This window comes from Peromyscus californicus, unplaced genomic scaffold (genome assembly GCF_007827085.1).
Source record: "Peromyscus californicus insignis strain IS unplaced genomic scaffold, ASM782708v3 Scaffold_6__1_contigs__length_162567912, whole genome shotgun sequence".
In the NCBI taxonomy this organism is placed as follows: domain Eukaryota; kingdom Metazoa; phylum Chordata; class Mammalia; order Rodentia; family Cricetidae; genus Peromyscus; species Peromyscus californicus.
The window spans coordinates 101,410,542-101,432,258 of NW_026294584.1; the positions used below are offsets into that span (position 1 = coordinate 101,410,542).

General features: G+C 46.8%; 1 protein-coding gene across 2 annotated transcripts in view; it reads left to right on the forward strand.

The window, feature by feature from the left end:
- Positions 1 to 20,714, forward strand: part of Arhgap25 (Rho GTPase activating protein 25) — a 76,532-nt gene extending 55,818 nt beyond the window's left edge. For both annotated transcript variants that reach the window (XM_052720926.1, XM_052720927.1), the window contains 7 exons: positions 3,920 to 4,127; positions 9,472 to 9,604; positions 11,678 to 11,751; positions 13,133 to 13,254; positions 14,039 to 14,235; positions 17,097 to 17,629; positions 19,963 to 20,714. In XM_052720926.1, coding sequence (XP_052576886.1) covers positions 3,920 to 4,127; positions 9,472 to 9,604; positions 11,678 to 11,751; positions 13,133 to 13,254; positions 14,039 to 14,235; positions 17,097 to 17,629; positions 19,963 to 20,176 — 1,481 coding nt within the window. In that variant the 3' untranslated portion in view covers positions 20,177 to 20,714. The remainder of the gene's footprint in view (positions 1 to 3,919; positions 4,128 to 9,471; positions 9,605 to 11,677; positions 11,752 to 13,132; positions 13,255 to 14,038; positions 14,236 to 17,096; positions 17,630 to 19,962) is intronic.
- Positions 20,715 to 21,717: the final 1,003 nt, after the last annotated feature.

Below are 21,717 nucleotides of genomic sequence, written 5' to 3' on the forward strand. Positions count from 1 at the left end.
ATCTGGCACTGAGGGCCAATTGAAGAACACTGCTGTGGCAACCGAGGAAGAGGTGTATGACCTTAGAAGCAGGGCAGTGGTGCTCTAATAGACCAGTGGGTTAGAGAAGTGCCAGAGGGGTTGAAAATGCCAGATACTGGAGCAGAGGCCAGAAGGACATGGGGATTCAGGAGTCTGATACCGTTCTTCACAGGTGGAATCCATATTAACTAGTGTCTGGATGGAGGAGAACAGCCAGTGAGTCAGGGGAAGAACCAAGAGACTTTGCAAAGGGCCAGCTTCTAGGACAGAGCCCAGGTTTGGACAGAACTGAATCCATCGCCCTCTGAACCTGAAGGGTACAGGGGAGCCGTGGAGCTTGTGGGAAGAACAGGTAGTCCTTGACTGCCTTCATGTAGATCTAATCTTGTCAGGCTCAGGGGTGGGGAAATTACAGAGCCGGGTGCTGACAGAGCCAAGGTGGAGCTGGCCCACGCTTGTTCTGCTGGAGGCTGTGCAATTTGGAAAAATATTTTTGCAAGCAATTTGCATACCATCGGGTCAAACCACTTGACCCTGTAGTTCAACATGCAGAAAGTTGCCCCAGGAAAATAGTTCAACAGCATGAAATATCTGTGCTCATCTATCCAAACACTAATTAATTCGACAATAACCAAATATTAGGCCTTCGTGTGTGGACATTCCAGTGAACATGTTCACCACAGCTGTGCTTTTGAAAGTAGTGGAAACACTCTGAGTTCTACAAAAGGCCTTAATGCTTAACTGGGTATGAGATAACCAGGTGACAGACTGGCTCTTGTGCTTCCATGCTCAATGTTACCAGTAGAATTCAGTTCTTGATTTTCCTGTGTTACCTTTAAACAAGACCCAAAGACAAGTCATTTGAATTTCCCGAGGCTGTGCATTTGGGGCTGTTTCTGTCAGTCTCCATTTTGACCCCCCCTTTTTTTTCTTTTTTTTTTTAAACATATTTAAGACAGCACTAAACTTCTGCTGAGCACCATGTACCAGGAAGCTTGTCAGGCACTCTGCTTACCGTTGCTCATTCATTTCATCTTGACAGCAGCCCTGAGGTGACAGTACCATCATAGCCACTTCCCTCTCAACCACACTGAGCCTTGGAGGCATTGGTAAACTTGCCAGATGAGTAGCTGGGGCAGGGCACATTCAGAAGCCAAGCCTGGCGCTGAGGCCCTGGGATGCAGTGGGCTGTCTGTCATAATGGAATGGAAATAATATGCTTTCTCAGTGAGAAATACACTTAGAGATGAAGGAAATCTCTTTAATAGTGCTGGGTTATCTGGGGCTAATGGCCAAGTAAGAATTGACTCCCCGGTACAAGATTTCATTAGCTGCTTGCACCTTAGGCTTATGCATTTTACATATGCTGCCATCCTTACATCTCCTTCAGGTCCTGGCCCCAGGTTACACTTCAAATAGTTTAAACAGCGTCAGGAGACTGCCAGTCTGCCTGCTTAGGCAGATAGGAGATTTAGGACAACACACATGTTACATAGTACCAGAATTATTTTAAGCATATTCCTGTTGTTCTCTTTCAAATAGTTGTTAGCCAGGGTCACCTTGCCCACCCGGCAGGATTATGCCTTTCCTGATCAGAGCACAGGTAATTTAATGGTGGGACAGGACTTAATGATGGTTGCAACTCTGCACTGCCTTCCCTGAGCTGTCACTTAGAGGTATGTCTTTATTAGGGGAAAGAAGTCTGTCTTAGTCACTGTTCTATTGCTGTGAAGAGACACCATGAACACAGCAACTCTTACAAAAGAAATCATTTAATTGGGGCTGGGTTACAGTTTCAGAAGACCATTATCGTCAAAATAGGGAGCGTGGCAGCATGCAGGAGGACATGGTGCTGGAGAAGTAGCTGAGAGTTCTACATCTGGATCCGCAGGCAGCAGGAAGAGCAAGCCACTGGGCCTGGCTTGGACTTTTGAAACCTCAAGCCCACCCCCAGTGACACACTTCCTTCAACAAGGCCACACTTTCTAATCTTTCCAAATAATACCACTCCCTGATGACCAAACATTCAAATCTATGAGCCTATGGGGACCGTTCTCTTTCAAACCACCACAGAACCTAATGACTGGTCAATCTCAGTGAATAAACATTTGCATCCTAGCACCTTAAATTTCTCTTATCTCTAACAGACCTGGTTAGCATACTATTTATTTGGGGCTGGTATTTTAGAGGCAGTGCTGTGATATCTAAATTTCACTTGTGTGAGTTAATGTCTCCTAAGCAAATCTATTAGTTATAATACCAATGACATCACTTTGAGTTTCTTCTGCATCAATAATACTCCCTCCAAGAGCCATAAACTGTCTAACAACCCCCCAGTGCCAGGCATAGAACCTCCTTTTGAGCTGTTGGCCGGGGCAGTGAAAAAGACTCCCCCAATATAGGCTGTTGCAGCTGCCCTTGGTTTCCTCCCAGAAGTTGAATGTAAAATCCTATTGCTGAAGACACCACACGTGCTAGACGTAAGACTTAGACGAACTGAGCTGGAACCGACTCGGAAGCTCTTCCCGGAGGACCAGCTTTCTTAGTAGCAAAAGGTGTTATGCAACTTGCCAAAGGAGATAAGTAATCAATAATCCTGCCCAACTATAAAACCGCAACAATGAGCAGGATGGCAAGATAGCCCCAAGGGTGCAATAATGGCACTTGTATCTTGGGAGCAACCAACAGCTGTCTAATTGGATTGAAGACCTACTCAAGAGGAAGGCATTCATGCTTGATACTACAAAGCCAGCCAACTACTTGTGGCTGCTGAGGTGTTGGACCTTAGCGGAGAACCTCTTACAACCACTTTCCTAAACCAGTATAATTCCTAATTGAACGTGGTTCTCGCCCTCATCAAAGAGCTTCTTTTTGCAGCAGTTGGAGATCATTACAGAGGCTCACATCTGGTCCAAAATTCAGAGATCAACAGACTGTGTGGTGCCCAACTCCAATTAATACACCTAAAACACAACCTTGAAGCTCAGGGAATGTCCCGAAAGAGGGGGACAAAAGATTGTAAGAGCTGGGAGACCAAGACCTTAGCTGTGAGATAGTGTCTGCTGTCTATGACAGGGAATCTGTACCCACGAAAGCTCAAAAATGTGGTCAAATAAATATGACCTGAAGAATGACAGTACCAGTTGACATGCCAATGTTAACGGAGGAACTCTCACAAGACTCTACTCCTAGATCAAGAGCTACAGGCAATCAGTGGCTGCTGGAAGAGGGAGAATTAATCTTCTTCAGGGACAAGACCCCTGATAGGTTATGCAACCCCAGGTGGTTTGCTCTAAACAAGCACATACAGCAACACTAAATGGATTTAGCCAGCGGGGAGTGTGTGTGTGTGTGTGTGTGTGTGTGTGTGTGTGTGTGTGTGTGTTTGCACATGTATGTTTACTTGTGTATGTGTATATAAAACAATAATCAAAGCAGAAGGGCACATGAATTTGAGGGAGCAGCAGGGCACATGGAAAGAGCTGGAGGTGGAAGAGTGAGGGGTACAAATGATGTCAATACGGTATTCATGTATGAAACTCTCAAATGTTAAACTAAAAATAAATATTATTTTTAAAGAAAAAAAAGGGGCTGGAGAGAGGCCTTAGCGGTTGAGAACACTGAATACTCTTCCAGAGGAGCTAGCCACCAACATGGCAGCTTACAACCATCTGTAACTTGGATCCTGGGGGGATCCGATGCTCTCATCTGGCCTCCAAGGGCACTCATGCATGTGGTGCACAGACATACATGCAGGCAAAACACCCATACATGTAAAATAATAATAATAATAATAGCAATAACTAATTTTAAAAAGAGAAGAAATGTGCAAAGCCCCTGACTACCCATCAACTCAGAGAAGGTCAGAATAACTAAGGGGTCCCCCATTTCTTCCCAGCGGTGTTTGGCCAGCGCCTGGATGAGACTGTGGCCTACGAGCAGAAGTTTGGTCCTCACCTGGTGCCCATCCTGGTGGAGAAGTGTGCAGAGTTCATCCTGGAGCACGGTGTGAATGAAGAGGGCATCTTCCGCCTGCCTGGGCAGGACAACTTAGTGAAGCAGCTGAGAGATGCATTTGATGCAGGGGAACGGCCTTCTTTTGACAGGTATGCTGTCCTTACCCTGCACTGCCCCGTCCGCCTCTGCCCTGCCCAGATGACTGGAGAGAGGACCTCTTGGAACCAGGAACTCTTGCAGGACTTCAAAAGCCCCAGATCACAACAGGAAGAAGAGTTTGTTCTGTTCATCACTCCGAATTTTGGGACCTGGGCACAGTTAGCAGAGTGTGCAAACGATTCACAGGACACAGTATGTTCTGGGCAGATTCAGGTGATGATTAGGACATGAGGGAAGGGGAGATGCAGAGCATGGGGGGAAACTGAGGCTTAGCCTAGGAACACTCTCAGCACCCTCATGCAGATGAGAAACATCAGGAGCAGAGCTATCTACATAAACATGTGAGGGAGGACCACCACGTCTGTGCACAGGCACCAGTAGTCTTCTCCAGCATTCCAGGAGTGGCTAGAACTAGTAATTCTCCTAAGTCTTCAAATCCACAGTACTATGTGATTCTAAACTCAGCTCTGAGCTGTGTGACTGGAGTACACACCACCATGGCAGCCTGGCATTCACTCTTATCCTCGTCAAAGGTTTCCAGCCCTATTTGGGGGAATATCTGGTGTGGTGACAACTTCTACAGTCAGTTCCTCTCACCCTCCAGGCACCCAGAAAGGATGTCCTTCTCTACTATGCTCAGCTGGTCCAGTCCCATCACACACTGCATGCTTAGCTGATACAGCCCCAATACACACTGCATGTTTAGCTGGTACAGCCCCACCACACACAGCACGCTCTGTTTACTGTGCAGTACCTGATTGCCTGCACGCACTTGTCCTGCTGGCTTAAGATCAAGCACTCTTACCTAGTTAGCAGCTCAGCAAACAAGATTTGGTACAATGGGCCTGAGCACTACCCACTTTACAAATGTTGAAATCCCCTAGAGTTATTCAGAACAGAGGGGAAATGACGAAGGCCTGAGTCACTCTTATGCAGGAGTCGCCTCACTCTTCCCCTGCAGCTCCATTCTGTCCACCAATGCAGCCGTTTTTCTTCTGAAACATCTCTGAGGCCCATCGGTTTCTCTCCATGCCCACTCTGCCAAGGTCTTAGTTTGGCCTGCCATACGGCTATCTCTTCCACCCTTAGTATGCCATAGGCCAATTTGCCTGTGTAGTTTAGCAAGCAGCAGTATAGTTATCATTGGAACTATAGCAAGTTATGGGCCTTTTAACGGCACAATCGGTTAGAGTTCATGAGCAGGTGCCTATTCACTGTTGTATTTAATTTTCTTCTTCATGTTTAAATTATGTTTGAGTTGATCAAAAGATATAGGTGGGTTATTGCTTAAGGACAGAGGCTATAGTGGGATTCGCTAAATAACTGCCTTGGATGCCAGTTTGAATTCTGCCAGGTCGGTGGGGGAGTGGGGGTGGTACTGCAGTCTATGGTTCCCATGAAATTCGGGAGCTTAGAAGGAGGAGGACAGCTGCTCCCTCATACACATATACACAATCAACATATACATACACACAATCACACACATGCAGAGAGAGAGACAGAGAGAGAGAGAGACAGAGAGAGAGAGAGAGAGAGAGAGAGAGAGAGAGAGAGAGAGAGAGAGAGAGAGAGAGCTCTTGGGTCCATATGCCCCTTGAGTGGACAACCTTTATTTGGAAAAGAATGCAGGCTTCTTTTATTCTTGTCATTTAGCTAACTTCCAACATGGTTAGGGCCAAGGCTAAGAGTGTGTCCCAGTAACTACAGGTGACCATGGCTTAGCACCTTGCAGGCTTTTGCCACAGGAGTAAGCTACACCTCTCCTATGGTTACAGCTTTTCTGAACCCTGAACATAGTGTTTATCAATCAGTGAGTTATGGGAGCTGGAAGGTCAAGGAAGCCCTTCCTGGCATCTCTCACATAGGGCCAATGGGCAGCCCCTAGATCTTCCCCAAGGCCACACACTTGGTTCTGTCAGATGATCTGCTGTTTTTTCACCTGAATAAATGTCACATGGGTCCCTTGCTTGGTGAGATTCTAACACAGGTGTACATGGTTCTCACCAAATGGAGAAAAGCAAAAAAAAAATAAAATGCCTTCTTGTACGGCGAGGGCAGGTGGCTCAGTGGCTAAGGAGCTTCCCACACACACACAAAAAAATGAGGGTGGGAGTTCAGATCCCCAGTAATGAATGGCAGGGACATGGTGGCTTGTCTACAATCCCAGTCCTCCAGAGGTCAGGACAGGAGGCCCCCTGAGCTATCCAGATAGCTAGATTGCCCAAATCTTCGAGCTTTTGTGTTCAAGTGAAGGACCCTGCCTCACTGCATAAGGTGGGGAGAAATGAAGGAAGGCACCCATGTCAACATCTGTCCTCCACAGGAACATGCACTTACATGTATGTGTACCCACACACATGCAAACCTGTATAAATACACACATCACACACATGCACATGCAAAAACATTTTTAAAAATCTCCTTGTCCGTTTTTACTGGGCTGGATGCCTCCTGGTCACAGTGTGATGTCCTTCCCATCCCTGTGCCTCTCTGTGAGAATGGACAGGTGTGCTGCATGGTACATATGAGGGCTCCAAGGCCACCTGGCAGGGCCACCTGAGACGGGTCAGAACTCAGAACTGACGAAGACATTTAAGGTTGACCCTTTGGTTTGGAGGGACATGAACTCAAGAGAAATGATCCTGGAGACTTAGACCATAGGGTGACCCCCAAATCAGCACTAACACAGTGGGGTGACATTGTGCCCCTAATACACAGGAACCAGAACAAGTTCCATTGTGTTAATGCTAAAAATGATGAGTAGAGATAACCGGATTTAGAGAAAGGGAGCCGGGTGGGTCTGGTGGAACTCGAGAAGTCCTTGAGAAAATGATGAGAGCCGATGAACCAAAATGAGAAGTTGCCCAGGCTAACCTCAGGCATTGCCAGCCTCATCCTTCTCAAGATTAACTGGGCTTTCTGGAGGTTTCTAAGAATATAATATAATGCCGTATAATCCCATTGTGTCTATGGCTATAACAGCTTTCTATTTCTTCCTCCCTTTTGTTTTTGTTTTGTTTTGTTTTGTTTTCTGAGACAGAGTTCCTCTGTACACCTCTGGCTGTCCTGGAACTCACTCTGTAGACCAGGCTGGCCTTGAACTCACAGAGATCCACCTGCCTCTGCCTCCCAAGTGCTGGGATTAAAGGCGTGCACCACCACTGCCCTCCCATTCTATTTCTAACTTTGGGTATCTTTGCCATCCTTGTTTCTTGTGATAAAATTGCCTTTTCTAAGCTGCGGTTTCTCCTTAAGGGTCTGTTTCCCCTTGTATCACTGATGCTATTTTCCTCACTGACATTATTTTCCTCTCCATTCATTCTGTGGGTGTGTTTTGTATGTTGGGGCCATGCCGTTGGTGGATAGCCTGGGGAAGGCTGTGGCTATCTGAAGTCCAGAGTGGAAGGAGAGGGGCTCTCCTTCAGAGGCAACAAGTTCACAGGCTTCAGAGGCAGGGGTGGGGATAATGGATTAGGGATTGCTTGAGATGATGGTTGGGACACAGGAGCTTCGTTGTGTATGTGGTAGAGGCCACAAACAGACACAGGGTGGACCGTGACACAGGAGCACTTCGGAGAATTCTTCTGCAGATTGCCAGGCCCCGGTTCTCCTGCCACCTCTCATCACGTTTTCACCAAAAATGCTTTCTCTAGCCACGTTTTTCTTTTTAGACCGTGACTCAGTAGGGTAGGATGTTTTTGAATATCCGTGTTCAGGGAACATCCCTGGCCCCAATTTCCTGCCTTGGAGTGCAGATGGTATCCTTTGCAGTTTGAGCTCTCCTTCAGAGGCAACAAGTTCACAGGCTTCAGAGGCAGGGGTGGGGATAATGGATTAGGGAGTGGGAACGGGGTGTGGTGTTGGGGGTGGCACAGAGGCCAAAGCAAGAAATTGGCAACTAAGAACAGAAACGCAAACAAAAGAAACACTCTCTCTCTCTCTCTCTCTCTCTCTCTCTCTCTCTCTCTCTCTCTCTGTCACACACACACACACACACACACACACACACACACACTCACACTCACACTCGGTATTCTTGTTTGCATTGCCTCAAAAGCCTCAATGACAGACCGCAACAGCATTTCCCACGTAGCTTAGGACTAGAGCAGCTCTTCCCGCCGGGGCTTGTGAACATCACTTCAGGACGTTCATGCAGTGACTAATTCCCTAATGGCGCACTTCTCAGAACACACCCCTCATTGAGTGACTCACTGTTATGTGGTAGATGCAGAGTTAGTTTCTCTTTTAGCAGAATAAACGCAACCACTGCAGTTCAGGGGCCAGCAGACTTCCCAGGCTGGGCCACAGGTTACATTCGTAGGCTCTTCGGGGCTTTGTCACATCTGTATTCTCTCACAGTAAAGAAGCAATGACAGTTTGTAAATGAACAAGTGGGGCTGTGTTCCTCTAACTTATTTTATTGATACTCCAAGTGCATATGATTTTCACATGTCATGAGATAGACGGCTTTTGGCTTTTTTTTTCTCCAAACACTTAAAAAAGAAATAGTCATTTTCAGCCAGCAGGCTACAAAAATGAAGGTTCCAGGCCAGATCTGCCTCCTGTGTTGAGGCAACATTTGCTATAAACATCAGAAGCTAAATGTCACAGACCCTCAGTGGGGGAGGGGGCTGCTGTTCCCACTCCAGGCTGACACACCTGTGGTTTTCAGATCTCCCCCACCTCACGATTTCATCTGAAGAGTCACCTCTGTCTCTCAAGCTGTCCCTTTCTAGACTTGTGACCTACTGAGTCCTGGGCTTCTCACATCCCAGCACCCACCACAGTGTTTAGTAACATTTGTGTGTTCCAAGCATTGATGGAACTAGGTATTCCCTCAGACTTGCTACTGAAATCAGGAAAAGAATGGAAAAAAGAAACCAGGATGAAAGCAAGTTTCCTCATTGGTTATGATCAAATGAACTGTTGATGAGATATATGACTGGACCTCAGAACTTCTTTGAACATTCTGGGAATAGATGAGAACAATGGACCAAGGATATAAACGAGTTCACACAAAAAATGAGAGACTAATTAGACATTGCTACTGTGAGGTACTAAGTGGTCTGAAGAAATAAGAAAGCAGAAGAAAGTTCAAAATAGTTAAAGAGCATTTCACGAAAACGTGAACCTTACTGTTACCTTTGAGGCAGCTGTGGAAGCAGAGGCAGTGGCTGGAGTTGTTCTGGAAGCCAGTGTCTGGGTCTGGGACTTTACCAGACTCTGGCCCTTTGTAACACATCCCTTTGTAGTCCATGCTTTGACCCGGTAGCCCGTCAGGGTCAGTGAGAGACCCTGGGTTCTGCTCCCTAAGCACAGCTTGTTTTCTTTCAGGGACACAGATGTGCACACCGTTGCCTCTCTACTGAAGCTCTACCTCCGAGACCTCCCAGAGCCCGTGGTTCCCTGGAGCCAGTATGAAGGGTTCCTGCTCTGCGGGCAGCTCATGAACGCGGATGAGGCAAAGGTTGGTGTCTCCAGCTGACCGTCCTACTTAGAAGAAAGCATTTCATTTTCCGAACAGGTTCCGGCAGGTGAGAGTGAGGCATGGGGGCCATACCCCTTGGTAGGAGACTGGAACTTCAACGGCAGTGCCAGGCCAATGATGCCAGTCCCACTGGCAAAACAATGCCAAAGACCTGGATTTGACCTTCACTCTGTCATTTGACAAACTGTGCACGGTATTAGTTACTACCTCATTGTTGTGGTAAAATACCAGACAAAAGCAGCGTGAGGAAGGCAGGCTTTATGTGGGCTCAGTTTCAAGACACACTGTACGGTGGTGGAGCGGGTGTGGCAGCAGAGGCAGAGGCGGCGGCGCACACTGCAGCCACAGTCAGGAAGCAGACAGATGAGCGCCCATGCTCAGCTTGCCTTCCTCCTTTTACAAAAACTCCAGACTGTGGGATGCTGTTGCTCACAGTCAGGGTGGGCCCTCCCACCTCCCACCTCCCACCTCCCACCTCCCACCTCCCACCTCCCACCTCCGTTAAACCTCTCTGGACACACTCTTGCAGATGTACCCATAAGTCTGCCTCCACTGGTCATTCTAAATCCAGTTGGGTTGGTAACGAAGAATAACCTCCTCATGCATATTCTATGAGACTCAGTATACTTACTCAAACCAATAGGATTTCTGTGGTGATATAATCTTATCACCATCCCAGGTGCTAACTTCTAGCCACATGTGATATAATGTCCACGAAATATGGCTAGTATACCAGAGGAGCCAAATTCTTAATTTTATTTAAATTGAGTAGCTACCTTTGGCAATTAGCACACATGTCGAGCAGCGCAAACTTAGACAATGCCTTGTCCACTTTGCCTGGAATTGTTTGGAGGACCAAGGCACGTACATGAAACTAATTAGTAACTTGAAGATTTTTGGGGTTCTCTGTTCTTCAGTATTTGTAATGTGGTCAGAGTCCCAGGACATCCCGGCCAGGGAGAAAACAGCTCTCAGATCTCCCTGGGTGGACTCCTCATAGGGAGCCATAGTTATGAAGACCCTGGCTCAGAGGAGGATGTCACATTTCAAAGCTGGGGTAGGAAGAGAACTGTGCTGATGCAGCCAACATGCAGCTGTTTGCCAAGAAAAAATCGAGGCTGCATGGTCTACCTGAGTTGTGGGTGTTGTAGGGGAGAGAGGAGATATGAAAACCCTTGATGTACAGGGGCATTTCAGAACTCCTTTGTGAACGATATGGAGTAAAGCTTGAAAAACTCCTAAGAAGAGTCATGTTAGATGCCACCCCACACATCATCAGAGGGTGATCACAGGCTCTTCAGACAGCTGGACTGGCAAAGGCAGCGAGCCCTGTCCTTCCTCTCCCTGGCGCATGTGATTTATGAATGGCCACATCTGACATCTATAGCTGTTGTAGAACTTGAGCTGCCCATCCCAATACATGCCTTCCGGTGTGGCCAGTCTGGCCTATGTCCCAGAATTTCTCAGCAAGACCACGGGGCTTTGAAGCCGCCACAGAAGAACCCTTTTCTCATCATTTTTAAGGTCATTCTGAAATATTAGATTGTGGTTTGATTGTTTATTGGACAATTACACCTCATTCATTCAGCAAACCATCATCAGTGTGAGTTATCAGGTAGTCCGTTCAATGTCAGGAGCGGGTAGGCAACATTATTTCAAACAGACTTTTTAAATACATAGTAGAAAAAAAAAGTATGGCAGCTGGGAATGGAGCTCAGTTGGTAGAGCGCTTGACTAGTCTGTGTAGGGAGCCCTGGCACAGACTGGGTATGGCAGCACACACGTTTAATCTCAGCACTCCTGGAGGCAGGAGGATCAGAAGTTCAAGGTCACCATTGACTACATAGGGAATTCAAGAGCAGTCTGGGCTTCAATTCACATTTTATGAATTCTCAGAATTTTAATTTCAAAATATTTTAACTCGGAGACCTGTGGGAACAGGAGCAACAACCAAAGTGTTTGTCCTCCACAGACGTACCAGTCACGTCCTTACATTCGCTGCCGACAAACAGGCAGCGGGCTAGCTTACTCCTGTCAAAACTCTCTTCCCAGGCTCAGCAGGAACTGGTGAAGCAGCTGTCCGTCCTTCCTCGGGACAACTACAGCCTCCTGAGCTACATCTGCAGGTGAGTCTCCTGGTGTGGAGCCACAGTTTCCAGCCATCAGAAAGAAGCCCTGCTTAGAAGAGGAGGCAGTTTCTCTAAGATCACAGATTCTGGTCCAGAACCATAGAAGGTCAGCTCCTTTCACGGAGCACCGAGAGGGTGTTCTGTTCGCATGAGAATGTCAGGGGTCCCTAAGAACTTGCACACAGAATGAACCTATTCCTTCCTTCAGACCTGTCCCAGGGCCTGCAAGAGAACCTGAAATCCCTGTTGTTCCCAAAACTAACACCCTGGAAAAATTCATTCTAGGCCACCATTTATATTTTCTTGCAGCCCTTTCTGAGGACCTACTGTGTGAGGTCCTTGTGGCAACACCTTGCAGATGGACCAGCTCAGATCTGCTGTGCTGGGAATCTTCACCCCATACATACCTCCATGTTGTCTTTTATTTTTCAAAAATACTGTGATGTAAAAAAAAATATTGTGATGTAATTTCCAAATTATAAAGATGATTTGAACTTAATCTGGAAACCACAAAGATACAAGAACTGTACATAAGAACCAAAACTAGATGTAACCCTCCCCATCCAGTGCTGTCTCCTCCTGAGTGTTTTCTCTCTGATGAGTCTTTTCTTACATCAGTGTAACTACAGGGGGATGCTTTTATAACCAACTGAAAAGCATGTCCTTTATCATAAAATAAATTATCCCATAATATGTCACTTTTCATCATGTGAACACATAATTTTTTCTCAAATTTGGAGTTTTATGGTATTTCAGGCTACCCACTTTTAAATGTTTTTTGTTTGTTGTTTTTAAGATATCCAAAATTGCTTTACTGATCTGTTCAGTCATTTTTGTTTTTCCAACAAATCTGAGGGTTTCAGGCTTCTAATGGTTGGAAGTCTAGTGGGACTTCCTTGTTAGATCCTGAGCATCTGCTAAGAGCGAGAGATGCTCCATTCTCCAATCAGAGGATGAGAGAGAGGAGGCACCATGGATTCTCCTGCCATCTCTAAGTCCTCCTCACCGATACATTTTTTCCTCTCTGGAGACATGAATGGCGTGGGTACTGAGAAGTAAATGGTAAAGGCAAAACACTGAAGCTGTTGGACACCGTTCTGAGTCCTTCTAGTCACCTCTTATTCCAAACAACCCTGCTATGAGACTCCACCTCCCACCTGCCCCTCCCCCAACAACTGAACAGTCCATGGCTCCTCATCCCTCCTTGGTCTGTAAACTTCCAGATTCAAGTTAAACTCTTGCAAGCAGAGCCAGTTCACTCCATTCCTGAAACAGGGGAAAGAGCTAGAATTCAACAAGTGTACTGTTGGGTCCGGGGAGTACTCTCTCTCCTGGCCACTTCCTACCGTCTATGGTGGGGTTTCTTGGCTGTCCCCAGATTTCTGCATGAAATCCAGCTGAACTGTGCCGTCAACAAGATGAGTGTGGACAACCTGGCCACTGTGATTGGAGTGAACCTCATCAGGTCGAAGGTTGAAGACCCAGCTGTGATCATGAAAGGTACATGAGTTGATCCTGCAATAGAGGAGCCCAGGATGTGACAGCGAGAACACTGCCCCTAGTGTCTGTGTCCTGCTTTGCAGCTTACCGAGCTGGTCCACTTGCGGTGTCTTCTGACTGGTTGGTATTAACAGCCTCCTGAGCAGTGCAGGAATTATGCCCCCTGCCCAATGGTCACAGAGCACAGTAGTCTGACCTCAAACCAATTAACTAGTGTTTCCAAGTCTTTTGTATGACTTTAAAACACCCATAGCCAAGAAGACAAGCAGGGTCTTGTTTTACAAGCTGATTCACAAAGAGGCTGCTGTAGAGAGCTAAGCTGAAAAGCTTTGTGAGGTTGTGTCTTGGCTTGATAAGCAAAAGTCTTGACCCAAAGGACTCATGTTTGCCATGCATGTGACAAGGAAGTGTTCCTGACACCCGTTTGCTTGGGGTGCAATGAGAAGACAGACATCACATGGAAGACCACAGCAGGAGAGAAAGATGTCTGTTTTCTTGACTGTTACTATTACCTACTGCCTGATAAAAGCTGATTCAGGGCAGTATAGGTGGAAAATGTCCTCATCAGCTCCTATTCACACACACCCCATATATCTTTATTTTAGTACATCCTCTCACCCGAAATATTCGACTCCAAATAATTAAGAAGGGCCCCCATGAAGTGCAAATGAGCCTGTAGTTTTGGGGCCAACATGGAAACATCCTCTTGGAGGGTGGGCAACCCTTGAGTGCTTCCAGGCTTCTGTTCCATGGACCAGCACTACAGATCTCTTACTTCCTTCAGGGACTCCTCAGATCCAAAGAGTGATGACCATGATGATCAGAGACCACGAAGTCCTCTTTCCCAAGTCTAAGGATGCACCACTGTCACCCCCTGCCCAGAAGAACGACGCCAAGAAGGCTCCAGTGCCCCGGAGCTCTGTGGGATGGGATGCCACAGAAGACCCACCACTCTCCAGGACAGACAGCTTCAATAACACAGTAAGATGCCTGCTGCCCACCCCCTCCCCCTGACTCTTCCTTTAGTCTGGTAATTTTAAGACAGCAGTTTGAGGAGTGATGGGTGATGCTGGGGCCGTGGGTAGAGCTGGCACAGATCCATCAGAACACACCGGGAAAACCTGGAGCTAGTGACATGTGTGAGAATTGCCTGCAGACTGGGTCTTGGGACCTTTTCTGACATCTTCTCCAAGACAAAATCCCAGGGAGGTTCAACAGAAACAAATAAATATGTGAGAGCTGCTGAAGACTCTGAGGGGAGGTGGGGGGGGGGCGTGGGCGGGTGTCCGGGTGATTCTGAACGTGACTCTTTCCTCAGAGCAGGGGATGTGTTCGTGGAGTCCTCCTCATGCCCTGATATGCTGCTCTGCAGCGTCAGCCCCTCGCTTGGACAGAAGGCTCAGAGCTCACGTTCTCAGTGTTGCTGGACTCTGGAGTGTCCAAGATATAGACTATTAGAGGGTGAAAGCTGACAAAGGTCAAATATTTTCATGTATTTATAGGAACAGATGGTTTTAAAAAGGATATGGAGACTTTTTATAGCAGCTTGGGTTTTTTTTTTTTATATGTGGCCAAGTTAAAAAAAAATTAAATTTCTAGTTGACGGAGAAAGCTACCTATGGTGCTGTTAAAGATCAGAGAAAAAACAAAACGCAACAAATGGTTGTGGTTGAAGTTCTTCGTTTGTTCGGTTTGGGTTGGGTTGGGTTTTTGTCAGCTCCGGAGTCCACACAACACTGGGGCCAGTTCATCACGCACGCTTCTTTTGGTTGAAGATCTGAGGCAGGAGGCTGATCCAGGCAGTAACGCTAGCATGCTCTAGAGCAGGATGTCATGTCTGAGGTCTTAGTCCTGCAAGACCACATGCTCCACCGAAGCAGGGGATTGGCTAGGAGGTACCTCAGCCCCTGACTTTCCCATCTTATGTGGGACTCACTTTTTTCTCTTTTTCTTTTCAATTTGATTTTATATACAACCATATGGTTAAAAAAAAAAACCACAACATAATAAGTTACCAGTTGAGAAGTCCTGCTCCATGCCTGTGTCAATTCTTACACTGTTGCTGTGAGAAAATCCCTGACAGAAGCTTCTTAGGAAAGTAGAGGTTCATTCTGGCTTGTAGACGGGGGTGGGGAGTGGGGGGAGTGGGGGGGGTGGGGGGGTGGGGGGGTGACAATCCACAAAAGCAGAGCAGCCATGGCAGCGAGGGCTTGGGGCAGCTGGTCACACCATATCCACAGTCAGGGAGCAGGGAGATGAACTCGGGTGCCTAGTTCCCATTCTTCATTTCCTTCAGTCCAGGGCACAAGCCCCTGTGATGGTTCTGCCCACAGTCAAGGTGGGTCCTCCCACTTCCGCTAATTCACTCACAGGCATGCTCAGAGGATCGTCTCTGTAGTGATTCTAGATTCTGGCAAGTTGACAGTGTTGACCACCACGCTTCCCTTCTCACACCCTCCCTTTCCTGCTGGATTAGCTTTTCCTCACCCTTCAGCTGTTCCTTTATGCAAATATAAGACGATGTAAATAGAAACTGTTTTCTTATCTCTCCTTTTACACAAAAACTTTATTTTTCTCTATTTTGTTTCTCACATTTTAAAACTTACCAGTATTATCCCGGAGACTATAGTGCATATCAGGGCATAAATACCTACCCACATGACCTCATTTTTGGCAATTCATTGACTACCTGTGATCCCCTCTCCAGACCTGGATGAACTGGTCAGTTTTGCAGCACAAACAGGGCTGCTGTGAATCATCCTGCCCACACCTCAATTTGTATTTAGGCAGATACAATTCTGGGATGAAATTCTCAACAATGGGACTAGTGGGTGAGAAGGTAAATAGATTTAAATATGTGATTTTCATAAATGTTATTGGCATCTGTGCCATTTTATTCTTTCACAGCAATGCATGAACAGGCCTATGGTTCATGGAGCATGTTGTCGGGATTAGGGGTGTCCCCACCCCGTGAAAGAACTGATAATTTAGTAACTTTAATTTGAGCCTCTCCCATTGGTTATGAGAAGAGGCTAACTATCTTTTTAAAAGTGTTAGAGTCAGTTCACTTTTCCTCTGTGAGCTACTTGGTTTTTTGTTCGTTAAATATTTATGTATGTATGTGAGCCTGCTTGAGTATATGTGCACTGCATGTATGCAGTAGCCTGCAGAGACCAGAAGGGGGCATCAGATCCCTGGGAACTGGAGCTATAGGTGGTTGTGAGCTACTCTGTGGGTGCTAGAAACTGAGCCTCAGTCCTCTATAAGAGTAAGTGCTCCTAACCACTGAGGTATCCCTCCAGCACAAACTATCTGTTCTTGAAATTCTTTGCCCATTTCTTCTTGGTCACTGATGTTTTCCTTTTCAGTGTATGTAAGCTCAGCACCACAGGGAGTCGCCAGCAGGAGCCCTTCACTGTCTGGGACATGCTTCATAAAGCTGTTCCCAGAGTGCTGTTTGGCCTTTCACCTAGTGGATGGCGGCATGCTTGCTTTGCTGTTCTTCATTCTGGAGGTCGAGGAAATGGACTCAATGGAGCTTATTGAACTTCACGTATGCGTCTTGGGATTTGAGTCACAAAACCTCCTAAGGTCATGAAAGGATCGCTTAGGATTTCACACCAATCGAGCAAGTGATTTTAGTTCACGCTTCCTCTCTAGAGTTTGATCGAGTCCCTTAGTTGTCATATCCTCTTGTAAATTATCAACGAGGTGATCCACTAAGGGTATCACAGGTGTGTGACTAGGAAAAGCTTCCTCCCAGGTCTCTAACCCGAATCTTGAGGGCATGGCACACATAAAGGAAAAAAACCTTATATAATATCCATGGCTATTTCTTCCAGGCAGGTAGTCCTGATGCCACCAGCCCCACTGGACCACAGTCAGGTGAGCAGCAGCAGGAGGACAATGAGAACACCCCCAGGGAAAACCCAGGAGACTGGAAGGTGCAATCCCGCAAAAGGACTCAAACGCTCCCCAACCGCAAGTGTTTCCTGACGTCAGCATTCCAAGGCACCACTAGCAGCAAACTGGAAATCTTTAAAAATGAGTTCTGGTCTCCATCTACAGAGGTGAAGACAGGGGAAGGGCACAGGAGAACTATGTCTCAAGACCTGCGCCACCTTTCCAATGACCAGCGGACTTCTACCTACGATAATGTCCCTGCCCCACTAGGGTCCCCAGGGAACCCAGCAGGTACACTTTCTCCTCCTGCCTGTGACTCCAAGAGAGATGCTCTTGTCAGCACAGACTCTGAAATGGGGTCTGGAAGCAAGAACTCTGGAGAGGATGACCTTGACTCTTTACAGAGGATGGTCCAGCACCTGCAAAAGGAAATCGAAACCCAGAAGCACATGTATGAGGAACAGATTAAAAAGTAAGTCCTGTGCAGAGGGCCACTGAGTGCACTTGGCTTCTGTGTTTAGAAGGAAGTATATATTGTTTCCAATATTCCTTCTAAAATGTCACAGCATAACATATTTCAGGGGACAGAGCACTCTGTAGCAACCAAACTTAATAAAGGAAAGGACAAACGAAGAGAGATTAGATGGGAAAATCCTACCCTGATGAATAGATCTGCGGAAACTTGAAAAATGAAACCCGAGTGTTCAGGGTGAATCTGCTTATCTGAGTTGAGGGAAACTTTCTTGATGCTTTATATTAATGTATGTTTTCAGGGCTGACCCTCTGGTGTGGGGTAACAGTTGGTGTGCTCTTCCCTGGGGAAGACCATTTCTCTGCTCTCAGCATTTTTGGTTGCCTGTTGTTCTTTGTGCAGGGTTGAAGTCTGTGGGCTTTCCTCCATTCACTTTGGCTTGCCTATGTTTGGGCAGTGATGCTGGTGAGGCTTTCTGGATTGAGTTTCTGAGTGGGTGGAGACACAATCTCTCAGCAGACTCCCTGATCCTCTGGCTCTTCCAATCTGTCCACCCCCTCTTCCCCAGTGTTTGCTGACCCTTAGGTGTGGCAGTGTTTTGTAGATGTATCCATTGGGAGCAGAATCCACAACTCTGCATTTTGATTGGTTGTGGTTTTCTGTAGTGGTCTTTGTGTGTCCAAAGAGAGAAGTTTCCTTGCCTGGAGGTATAAGGACAAATTAGATTATCGTTAGGGGTTATGCTGGTTTAGTAGGTTCTCCTCCAGGATCCACAACGTCACTAGTCCTGAGTAGTTAACTATGTTTCTGTACCTGGCATAGTTTCCTTCTTGTTGAACAGGTCTTAAGGCTTGTTAGCTGCTGGCTACTGCCAAAGTATGTGTATCACTACTACACCCTTAGGGTTTTTAAGCCACACTGGTCATGTGTGTGCCACTACTACACATTTAGGGTTGTCATGCCACGCTGGTCATGTGTGTGCCACTACTACACATTTAGGGTTGTCATGTCACACTGGTCATGTGTGTGCCACTACTACACATTTAGGGTTGTCATGCCGCACTGGTCATGTGTGTGCCACTACTACACACTTAGGGTTGTCATGTCATGCTGGTCATGTGTGTGCCACTACTACACACTTAGCCTTGTCATGTCACACTGGTCATGTGTGTGCCACTACTACACACTTAGGGTTGTCATGCCACACTGGTCATGTGTGTGCCACTACTATACCCTTACGCTTGTCATGCCACACTGGTCATGTGTGTATCACTACTACACACTTAGGGTTGTCATGCCACGCTGGTCATGTATGTGTGTGCCACTCCTACACCCTTAGGGCTGTCATGTCATGCTGGTCATAAGTGTGCCACTCCTATACCCTTAGGGCTGTCATGCCACGCTGGTCATGTGTGTGCCACTACTACACCCTTAGGGCTGTCATGCCATGCTGGTCAATGTGATTCTCTCCTCATTCTTCTCCCTTGGCAAATTCTTTTTTTTTTTTTTTTTGGTTTTTTCGAGACAGGGTTTCTCTGTGTAGCTTTGCGCCTTTCCTGGTACTCGCTTTTGGAGACCAGGCTGGCCTCGAACTCACAGAGATCCGCCTGCCTCTGCCTCCCGAGTGCTGGGATTAAAGGCGTGCGCCACCACCGCCCGGCGGCAAATTCTTTTTCAAAGAGGTAACTTTAGTCCAACTTGACCCACAAGAACACTTGTCATAATGAGAATAACGGGCTTTCACATTTACGGATACTTCTTCTACTAAGATTTAGGTACCAGAAAGAAAGACTGTCGTGAGTCTCCATCCATTGTTCCATACAGAGAGATGGCCCTCAAGCAAAACATATGTCCTCTGTCTGATATCCTGAAATCAACCATTTGTAGAATCATAAGACTTCTGTGATACTTTTTCAGGGAGCAAATCAGTCCTAGAAAAGGCTCTCATTGTGTCCTAGCCCAAATGCCACTGAAGAGCAGAAGGACCAACAACCATAGAGATGTCTGCTTCTTCTGAGTACAGCAGTCTCTGAGACACCTCGGCTCAGATGACAACTTATGTCTGCAGATGAGCACAGGCAGGCTGCTTGGGGAAGATGTCACCAGGGTGTTAAGTGAGACCCTGAAGTGCCTTGGGAAGTCAGGTTTTCTGTGAAGTCTTCTCCTGGAAGGCAGGACATACATACATACAGTGGCTGGATTGGCATTTCACCAATTGGTATCTTGTGTCTCAGAAAGGCAAATGAGCAAGAGGTTGTGAACGTGGGTGAAGGGCTAAGAAGGAAGGGTTTAGAATTAATACTCAGGCGTTCCTTTGGTGTTCTTCCTTGCAGCCTGGAGAAGGAAAACTACGACGTCTGGGCTAAGGTGGTCAGGCTCAGTGAGGAGCTGGAGGGGGAGAGGAAGAAGTTCGCAGCCCTGGAGATCAGCCTTCGAAATGTGGAGCGCTCCAGGGAGGACGTGGAGAGGAGGAACAAGGTCTTGGAAGAAGAAGTCAAGGAGTTTGTGAAGTCAATGAAGAAGCCCGAGACAAAGACCGAGGCTTGAGGCTCTGAGGTGTATGATGGGGACAGTCAACTCCACCTCATTTCTCCATGTTCCTGATGACTGGAAAACAGGATCACCTCCTAAGATGGACAGGCTACCTGAGGGGAAGTGCTACAGTCCTCAGCAAAAAAACAAAACAAAACAAAACAAAACAGAATGTGGGGGCGAGCAACAGTATACCAGGACACTTGTGGCCGTGTACTGTACTCAAGGGTCTGTTGTTCCACTGTGGAAAGAGTGAACTGGAATCTTCCAAATGTCCAAAGGAGACATTTTAGGACCCCAGGCCAGAGCTAGGCCAAGGCCTCAGGTCTTTGTTTTCTATGCGGCTAACTTGCCTGGTCAGGTGACTCTGGTCAGCTCTGAGACATGGGCAGGACATGATACTTAGCTCTCAAGTACTCACCCAATGAGGACTCTTTGGGGAGGCTGGACTGTTGGAACCAGAATCAAAACAATGAGGTGTATTTATGAAAACAAAACTGGCAAGAAAATTATGTTCAAATAAAAAAAAGAAAACAAAAATTGAGCAAGGATATCGACCATCTGTCAGACTTTTTTTTTAAGAATTAGTAGAGAGGGGCTAGAGAGTTAGCTCAGTGGCTAAGAGCACTGGCTGCTCTTCCAGAGGACCCAGCATCCACACAGTGGCTCATAACCATCTGTAATTCCAGTTCCAGGGGATCTGACACTCTCTTCTGGCCCCTGAGGGCACCAGGCATGCACATGGTGCATATACATACATGCAAACAGAACACTCATCCACATAAAATAAATAAATAAATAAATATCATAATAACAGCAACAAAGAAAAATGAATTAGAAAAAAGCACCTCTTGGCTGAAGCAGGTGAGTCTCTCTCAACAGCACATGGCTGTGTGAACAGAGCTTATGCTGGGTTACCCTCCAGTGGCCCAAACCTAAGAGCAAAGGTTTTCAACTATGAGGTGACCTCAGGAGTGTGGATTTGTATAGCTAATAGTCAAGATTATCTATTTATTATTTTTTTACTTCACCAAAATGAAAACGAGTTTACTCTTGAGAGGGGCATCTGGCACTGTTCTCTGTTTTCTTAACTGTGGTTAACGTCACCTGCCTTTGCCATGGTTTATTGTTCAGAGTGTAAATGTACAGATAGATGGGTCCTGCTCTCCCACCCCCAATGCCCTGAAGATGGTACTGATGGAGAGAGCATGCGGAGAGCACAGAGCGTCATCTCTGAGACATGCTTGCGGAAGAGAGGGAAGAGGGCGGTAGAGCATTACTAAGAGCAGTCAGGGGTTAGGAGGGGCCTCAGTGGGTGACAGCACCTACTTACAGACCCGACAGACTTGAGAGAGATTCCCAGGACCTGTATGCTGGAAGGAGAGACCCAATTCCCCCAAATCGTCCTCTGACCTCCACACACACACACACACACACACACACACACACACACACACACACACACTGCAGTAAGAGGGGCAGTATGACATTTGGCTTCCTAGGAACGATCCATTTGTAAGTTGTAGACCGGCATGGTGCCGTGCACAGGACACCTG